The following is a 9,668-nucleotide window of genomic DNA, read 5'->3' as shown; positions in this document are numbered from 1 at the left end:
AAAAATCATACATCATTAATAGAGGCAAGTTTTTGTTTTTTCATATTATTGTTTTTTTGTTATCTCAATCTAGGTAATTAAGAGGGGAGGGAGGGACCAAAAATCCAAAGTTCTGGAAGACCTAAACAAAACTCTCTACACGATCCAACCCATAAGACATAATATTTTTAACAGCTTGTTCCATAGGCCAAAGAACGGTAAAAGTATATAATTAGTAGTACATTATCAGCACTTCTTTGGGATCTAAACTTACAGAGAGGGACAAATGGTGCATTCTCTCCAATATATGCCGCTAAAATTCAACATGGAAACAAATTTATAGGATCAGGTACGCCAGAGTAGAAAAAGCATATAATTTAAAACGAGATTTGTAATATGCAATACAGGAAGTGACGTCGCACAAATCAAGTCTACCGAACAAAGATAACTCATCTTGAAGACAGCACTATATCTGAACCCACACTATTGTCAATGGTTTCCACTACCTAGTTTGCTACGAGGTAGCGACCCCTTAGACCTTCTCTGCATTTTGTTGCAATGCAACAACCACAAGTGTCACTCGCATAATTGGGTATTTATCATAACCACAAACAATTAATAATAATTTTCTATTTTGAAAAATAATAATCCCCAAAAATAGTAAGAGAGCCAAAACCCAGTGAATGAGGTGAGTACGAGGACTGAAAACTAATCAATCGGAAATGCTGCAAGAAACCATCAGGTCTCTTGTATGTTTTAACCTCGATACCATTGATATCACGAGATAATTCATCTTGAATATATATACTATACACACATCGCAAAACAAGTATCCGAAAAACAGATGTTGAAACAACCTAAACACAAGATTTCAATAACAGATCTCAAAACATGAGAAGCAAAAACAAACCTCAGTTTTTGGCAACAAACTTATGATTATTACCTGTAATTGAAGAATCGATTGAGGTGAAAACCAACATGAAGAATTGATTGAGGTGAGACCGAGAGATACCTGTAATTGAGATTCAGCTGCCGCTTCGACGCCGCAAAGTGAGCAGGGTTTTGGAATAAGAAATGAAAGGAGAAAAATGTAATTTGATGGGTGTTGATAACCTATCTCACTTGTTTTATTAGATTAATAATCAAATAATTCTCCATAAAATTAGGTTTTAAACTGGATCAAAATGATTATTAATGTATCTTAAAATTTTAACCAAACATTAGATAAATGTTTGATTATTGATCTAATATGGTTTAATCCATCCAACCAAACACACCCATATAGTATAGATATTCTTATTGAATTTCACAAGTAGACACACACTCCAATCCAATTATTTTATTAACAAATTAACAAATTGATTATAACTTATATTTAACAATTTCATCCACAGCGTAACATTTAGAAGATATGAACTGTTAAGTACTATATTTCATGATACGCAAACACTCAGCTTGAAAGAGACAATAATACAAAGTTTCCACTTATGATAAGATACAATAACAAGGCCGAATTCGACCAGTTTCCCAGCTCTGAGGGATATCTATAATATTTCCCAGAGAGCACAACGTCAACAAGAACTATATAATATTATTTGATGCACCTCTAATCTGTATAAACATTGGAGGTATTGTATCTGACAATAGATTATATCAACACTGTAATCTATAATTGAAGCCAACAATTTACATTATGAAAGAGAAGTTTTCGTGTTTCCAGAATTTTACTGACAGACATCAAGCACTGAAGCCCCTATGGAGAGAACTCCAAGAATTGGAAGGAAAACTGGTGCAGGCTTGAGCTGAGGCCTCTGCCATCTGTTCTATTTTCACACCAGCATTGCAGATATTGGCAATCGAGCGCATGTGCTTCATCCCATACTGAGACAGCGCTCCACAATGAGTCTCAAAGCTTCTAACCTGTACAAAAGATAACAATAGGATCATTTCTAGGATGTAGATCTAAGATTGACAGCTAGATGATCTACACAGAATTAATTATGCTAAATTTAATTTGTGTATATTGTTTTCGAGGGAAACGCCAGTCATTCGGAATTGATCTTTACTATCAGAGCAAGACCTGGAAAAGAACTAAGATGCACATCAATCAATAGAATCAAAGCGTTGATTCAGCATAACTGTTCAGAAGTATCAGAAAAAGTATTATTGAGTTGTCATTTTGGGTTACAGAAAAAGCAAACTACGCTTAGGGAGTGAGGACTTGAGAAGAACATTTTAACGGACTCCTGACACTCATAATTGACAAATTTTCTTACAGGGACATAATTATGATATTAAGTTACCATTGATCTGAGGCAATCCCAGTCATCAACAAGCGGCTGCCCAGCAGGTCGAAGGGTCTTCAACATTTGAGGACCCTTGTCAATTCCGAAAAGAAGTTTTCCAACAAGTTCGATACTGTGGTCAATATGACTTCGGTGTCCCATAGCTTCAGCCAGCTGCTTTTGAGCTGAAACTTTCCGAGCAGAGTCTACAGGAGCTTTGCGATACTGTCACAGGTGAATTGAGAAAAGCAGTCATAAAAACAATTATAGCCCGAGAAAATTATTCTTAGGTTCTAATCTTGCCATGTCTATTGGCTCTCACAGTTTTGGGCCTACCTCCTTCAATTTGTTACGAGTTGTACGCGTACAGATTGCTATAATTATATATCCATCAAATCCAAGTATAAAGGTAGGCACTTCAAGTGGCACAATTTATTAAATGATGGGCTTAACATTATTTAATCAGCTATTCAGTCATAACTGCAGCTTAATTGCTCTACAACAATCTCCAGATGTAGTCACAAAAAACAAACTCACCATGATAAACACATTCACTTTCACAAAAGTTGAATATACCTTATGCCAAAAATGTAGAAGATCGGCATCTCGCTGATCAACAGCTTTTGAAGATGGCCGAAGAGAATTTTCATCAACAAAAGTGAAATTATCATTTGCAGGATCAGTACCCAAGTATGTGTAAAGATTACCCACACTTAGCTTCAGATCACCATATTGCATCACATGGGAGCCATAGTAAGAATTCTCATTAGCAGTTCGTGTCTTAACCTGCACATATCAACATATATATTCATTCCAAAACGATACGAGGAAAAACACGGAACGTTTAGGATATGATACACAAAATATCATAAAACCAATTTAACCCCATATTTGTAACGTCGCATTCCTGAGATCATGTGAGTCCATAATAAAAATACATGGAAAGTTTGTGCACAGTTTTTGTATGAAAATGATGAGGAGTTCAACATTGTTCTATCAACCAACAGACTAGTTCGATTGTTTAGTCCCCCTTCCTAGTTTCTTACAGTTTATAGTAAGAGCACGCCCAGTGTGGCGTTTTTTAAAAAAAGAAAAAGAAAAAGAAACAAAGAACATACCAGTTCGATATGATTGCTCAATGTAAAGACAGTTTGGTGAGATCTTACCAGTTGATATTGTTGTCTTAAGGTTTCAGTCCGAAGGTTGTGGATATCACTGTTCATCGTCACAAAACGAAAATCAATAAAAAAATATAAAATATGACAAGTGGAATTAGAAGTAGGTATAGGTTCATTAATGGAACTGCTTTTGAGTGGGTAATTAGCTTCAGTAAAGTAGCCATTGAAAATGAAGGTAAACTTTGCTGAGTTTGCATATAAGCTGATGCACTTCAAGTTCAAGTCATACCCTGTCAACCATAGAAGCCCAAAAAGCAAAAATTAATGCATACCAGTCCTCCATCCAGGAAACACTATACAGGTCACCCAAGCAAGTTTCGTATTCTGGGGGAGGATTGGGATATTCTCCAGGGCAATAGGTTCCCCAGCTACTCTCTTCCGCATTTGATGCAGTGGTTGCATAAATATTCAGGCCTTCAGGAAGAAGACCCTCAAACATACTTCCAGATTCACAAGCTTCAAGGTAAAATACCTAAGAAAGTAGATATATCAGCTGTGCAAGATCTTTAATCTCGCTCAACAGGTAAACATGAAATAAAATCCAGAATCGTTACCAAGCTCCTATATGTTCCAGAGGCATGTTTCTGCTTCAAAACGTTGATCAGATTGTCCGCATATAGATAAGGAAATGTAGGCATCCCTGAGCATATAACATAGCACACCGAATAAGCAATCAAATGCTTACACAACATGCATAGTCAATGAATAAAACATGGAAAGAAGATATAGAAAGTGGTGCTATCAGATCTAAATACTGTAAGCTTAAGTTTTTCAAAAGTACGGTAAATATATGTTAATAGTAGCTCACTAACCAAGCACCCCAGGACCACCATGATCAGAATAGAATATGAATATATGATCATTTGGACCACTGTCGACAACCTTCCCGCTACCTCCTCTAACAGCAGTTTTATTCCCAAGAAGCACGGCAAAAAAGTTGTCCACAGTTACATCATCTCCAATATAATCCTGCCTCAGGAGAGTGAGAAAAGAGAAATAAATTTCAACTGTCACTATGCAAATTAGAGACACGGGAATAAGACAAACCTTTGGAACTCCCTTATAGACATCCTCACCATGAGGACTGTTAATGATGACCCCTGGCCTTGGGTTTTCTACATTGAAAGCAATGTCATCATACATGAAAACCACAATATTTTCATCCTTGAGACCACCTTTTTTTAGGATTTGATATGCATGGCATACATCAGCCTATCACAAATGTAAGGCCTAGTATCAGTGCCAGTTGACTGAAGGAACATCAAAAAGTCAAAATGCATATCCTGAACATAAAGGGCTTCATTTTTTCAAGACATATATCTTGAAGCTGGACTGCATAGTACTGGTAGATGTATACTTTTCATAGTCACTTTATTTTCTTCTTCTTTGCAGAGTAGATAGAATATTTCTTTTGGTATTAGAGCATCCTAATCTTCAAGTAGAGTTCCATCATCAACTTTAATTTTGCTTGGCTATTATTAGCCTGTAATTACATTCTCTTAATAAATAAAAGTATACTTTAAATTTTCCTATTTACACTTATTTGTGAAGGTTGCTTCGCACATGGTTGAAGTTAAAACAAAAATACCAATTGACATTCCCCTAATATCCCCTACAAAAATCAATCAATATGAAAAATAAAGATGCTTCGAGAAAAACGTGTTCACATGAGATCATAATTGACTAGGAATTTTACATTTAGTCGCAAATGGCCTATATCATTTAGAATATATATACAATAGATATATCTTAAACATAGGAAAGTTTTGTAACATATAGAAAATGAGCTTCTTCCCTGTGCTTCTCATCTCTAGTCCCTCACATTCTAGTTTGTGTATCATTCCCTTCCCTACTATTCACCTTTCTTATCTTCTTTCTTTATTTTTAAGAAGCCTATTGCAGACACTCATTTGAAGAGTGTGGTCACACAACACGATCGACTTAGACGGTAATAATGGTGTGTAACAAGTAGTTTATTGAATAGTTTAGCTCGATTGCAAGAAATTAAGCTCAAGCTCATTGAGTTTTGTATAGAGGAGCAAGCATAAGCTAGAGATTGGTCCATGAGTTGGCTCCCTAGTCCAGATTATGTTTAACGAAATTTGTTCATGAACTTATTAATAAGCTCGGATCATGGGTTTGACAGGCGAATTTGAACTTGAAGCTAATGGATGCATTCATGGACTTTATACATAAAATCAATATTCGATTTACTTTATATCACAAAAATATCGAAAATGTTTAAAAATGATGATTAAGCTTGTGCACGTTCCAAGCCCCAGCCACCCATAGACAATTCCTCAGCCGACAAGAGACTGGTGGAAAAAAATCATGTGGTCAAGATCCAAAAAACAATTATGTTGTTCAGCGGGGCCCACCTGAGTAAAATCCCAGCGAGCTAACCGCCACCCAATACAAAACTAAATACTAGTAACATATGTGGACATTCTGCTTATATTACAATGCTCCAATTATTTACTGGTACGTCAATATCTGGCAAATTAGATTATCTATCATATACTTCATTTCATAGATTATTAGAGTTAAATTTTGTAAAACCTCTGCGAAGAATCGAAGCTAAGTGAAACAATACTTTTAAGAATGGAAAACATATATAATTATAATATAAATATCTGAAAATCTAACACGCTAGACAAAATTATCGCGAATTTCATAAGAAAAATAGAAAGGGAAAACAAAAATTAATAATCACAGGTCATTAATTCATAAATTCGGAGCTCAAATTATATACAAGAATCTTTAATATATTTTGTGTAGATGAATAAAACCTTATAATGAATAAAAATTAAGCAATTTAAGAGGGCCGTAATCACCTGATGGCGGTAATTCCAGTAACCAGAGGATCCGGCCAACAAGACAGCCCACCTGATCCCCACGGAATCGTCCTCAGCTCCGCCGGTTACGTCGAAGAATACGCGTGCTTCCTCAGAGGGAAGCACGATAAAGCCATCCCGGGCATCGGCGATGGCTACTATGGAGAATAAAAGGAGGTATAGCGCACAGGCGGAGCGATTCGTCATGACTGCTCTTGCGATGATAATACAAGGAGCCCGATAATCTTTACTTTTGAAATAAAAAATAATTATTGGTATTTCACAAACAATATACTAAAACAAATAAGTAAGTGATAATAAATCCGAACGGCTGAAATTATGAGTGGGTCTCATGTAAGACCGTCTCACATATCTAAATTAATGAGACGGCCGATATTCATTTACAATAAAAACATTAAAAAAGAATTGATCCATTTGCTGATACTACAACAACTACTACTACTGCTGCTACTCTATACTACACTGGATAAAAGATTTTTGTCTGATTTAATTAAAAAAAAAAAATCAACATATATAATAAGATATAATAATATATTAGTTGGCATATTAGTTTATTTTAAAATCAAAAGCTCCTTTCCCGGACATGAATTGTCAGAGTTACTACGAAATTGATTTATAAAGAATTCAATGCTCTCTTGAAGATATTATTTGTCAGACAAGTTTTTAAAACCTAAAATTTTTATTCGATTTAAATAATAGAGAGACGTGTACCAATTGATAGCCATATATATATTATGTATTTCCTAATTAATTGAATTGACATATTCATCGTGTCTAAGCACTCAAGGGTGTTTTTATTTCGGTAAATTTCCAAAAAAATATCTCTGTCAATGTTTCAATTAAAATTCAGTATCTAGCCATTATTTTTTAGAAATCAGTACCTGACAGATCTATATATTTAGTTTTAACTACCCAAAAAATAAACTTTACATTTTTACCCTTTATTATTTAAATAAATATATTATTTTATACACAAAAATTATATTATTTTTCTCCATTTAAAATATAATTTTAACAAAGTATTGTTTCTCAATTATCATGGAATAAAAGTAAATACTTATTTTGACATACCAAGTACCTATTATGGGGTTTCAGATACTTGATTTCGCTCTTTGAGTACTCTAAATATATAAGAAAATACTATATTTTCGAGCATTCACCATAAATTCAGTCATTGTTGGTCTTTTCATGAAAAATGCATTAAGATGACTTATTCATGTCATTTTATTTTTTTAAAAAAACATAGGTCATCACTCATCATGAAATAAGATTAAATATTTATTTTCACTTAAAAAATGCTTATTTTGGAGTTCCAAATGCTTGATTTTATTCTTTGAATACTCCAAATGTGTAAAAAAAATACTGGATCTTCGAGCCATCACAATAAATTCAATAATTGTGGGTATTTTCATTGAAAATACATTAAGATGACTTATTCATGTAATCTAATTTTTGAAAAAACACAGTTTCTCACTCATTGTTAAATTAGAAAAATTACTTATTTTGATCGATAAAATACCTATTTTCGGGTTCCAAATATTTGATTTGGCTATTTGAATACTTCAAATGTGTAAGAAAATACTTAAGTTCCAAGTAATATTAAGTGACTTTTGATTGTGTCATTTGTGAAGTTAAAATGTGATACTTAAATTGGTACAAAGAGTATCTGATTAAAGTATATAAATACATGATTTTACCCCGTAAATACTCATATCCAACTATTTGAGGATGCCAAAATATAATTTGAAGTTAATATTAAGTGACACCGATGATGATATTCGTAAAGCAAAAATGTGATGCATAAATTAATACAAATAATATATAATTCGAGTTCACAAACACTTGATTTTACCTTTTAAATACTCAAATTCGATTGAGTATGTCAAAATATATAATTTGAAGATAATATTGAATATTTTTTGATGATGAGATTTGTAAATAAAAAACGTGCTACCTAAATTGGTACAAATGGTACCTAATTTGATTTCACATATACTTGATTTTACCCTTTTAAGGCTAAATTTTGATTATTTTGGGATATAAAAAAATATAGTTTCAAGTAATATTGAGTGACTTTTGATGTGTCATTTGTGAAGTTAAAATGTGATACCTAAATTAGTACAAAAAATATCTAATTCGAGTCTACCTATACTTTATTTTACTCCCTAAATGAGAAATATTTTAATTTGAGTTTTCAAATACTTGATTTAGTAAATGAGATACTCACAATATGTATTAAAATACTGGATATTCGAATAAGCAACGTAAGTTCATCAAGTGTTGGTATTTTTTTGGAAGATATATTTAGATGACATATTTATCTCATTTAATAATTTAAAAAAAAAACAAATTCTCAACTAATCATGAAAATTTTAAAGTACTTAGTTTTACTTGAGAAGTACCTAATTTGAGTTTGCAAATACTTGATTTCGTAAATGAGATACCCATAATATGTATTAAAATACTAGATATTCGAATAGGCAACGTAGGTTCACCAAGTATTGATATTTCCATGGAATAAGCATTTGGATGACATATTCATATCATTTAATATTTTTTCTGTAAAAGAAAAAACTAATTTCCAACTAAGCATAAAATTTTTAAAGTATTTGTTTTTATTTGTGAAGTACCTAATTTGATATTGTAAATATTTAATTTGTTACATGAGATACTCATAATATGTAATAGAATACTGGATATTCGAATATGTATCGTAAGCTCACCAAGTGTTTATCTTTCCTTGAAAGTGCATTTAGATGACATATTCATCTCATTTAATATTTTTTTTGTGAAAAAAAAAACAAATAACTAAGTATTGAAATTTTAAAATACTTATTTTTACTTGAGAAGTATATAATGTGATACCTAAATTAATACAAATAATACCTAATACAAGTCCACAAATATTTGATTTTACCATTTAAATACTCAAATTCGATTATCATTTGATGGTGTCAATATTGAGCTTTGAAGATGATAAGTAAGTCTGAGTGCTCAAATCGACGTTCGTATATAGGAGAATGTAAACGTTGTTTCGGTAACCTATAAACGTCGTTGATCTTGTGTATTTATAGAAGTCTTGAATCCAACGTCTATATATGAAACGGCTTCTTTGACATCTGATAGGATCAGCTTTATTACCTAAAAAGGTTCCTGCAAAAAGCTTCAGAACAATAAGTCTTGTTTCATACCACATTTGGTAAAACGTATTAAATGACTTTGTTCAGCATTACTGATGCATTTAATACTCGTACTTGGTAAAGTAACGGTAGCATTTAATATATGACCGATAGGTTTTGATTTAGCAAAAGTCAAGTTTGCTTCTGTTTTTCTAATATGATAAGTACACGAAGAGTACTGCTCTGTTAAGA

The 9,668-nt window shown here is 32.7% G+C and overlaps 1 protein-coding gene across 1 annotated transcript; it reads right to left on the bottom strand.

The window, feature by feature from the left end:
* Positions 1 to 1,447: 1,447 nt before the first annotated feature.
* LOC140831957 (vacuolar-processing enzyme-like) lies at positions 1,448 to 6,539 on the bottom strand. Its single transcript, XM_073195687.1, is given in 10 exon segments — positions 1,448 to 1,763; positions 1,765 to 1,899; positions 2,283 to 2,489; positions 2,841 to 3,050; positions 3,431 to 3,479; positions 3,715 to 3,914; positions 3,997 to 4,082; positions 4,255 to 4,411; positions 4,490 to 4,654; positions 6,277 to 6,539. Coding segments are annotated over 10 exon segments (1,476 nt in total). The 5' UTR covers positions 6,484 to 6,539; the 3' UTR covers positions 1,448 to 1,703.
* Between the last annotated feature and the right edge of the window lie 3,129 nt (positions 6,540 to 9,668).

The sequence above is a fragment of the Primulina eburnea genome, chromosome 5 (assembly GCF_022965805.1).
Source record: "Primulina eburnea isolate SZY01 chromosome 5, ASM2296580v1, whole genome shotgun sequence".
In the NCBI taxonomy this organism is placed as follows: Eukaryota; Viridiplantae; Streptophyta; class Magnoliopsida; order Lamiales; family Gesneriaceae; genus Primulina; species Primulina eburnea.
The sequence above is the reverse complement of the archived record's forward strand: the minus strand, read 5'-3'. Positions and strand labels throughout refer to the sequence as shown.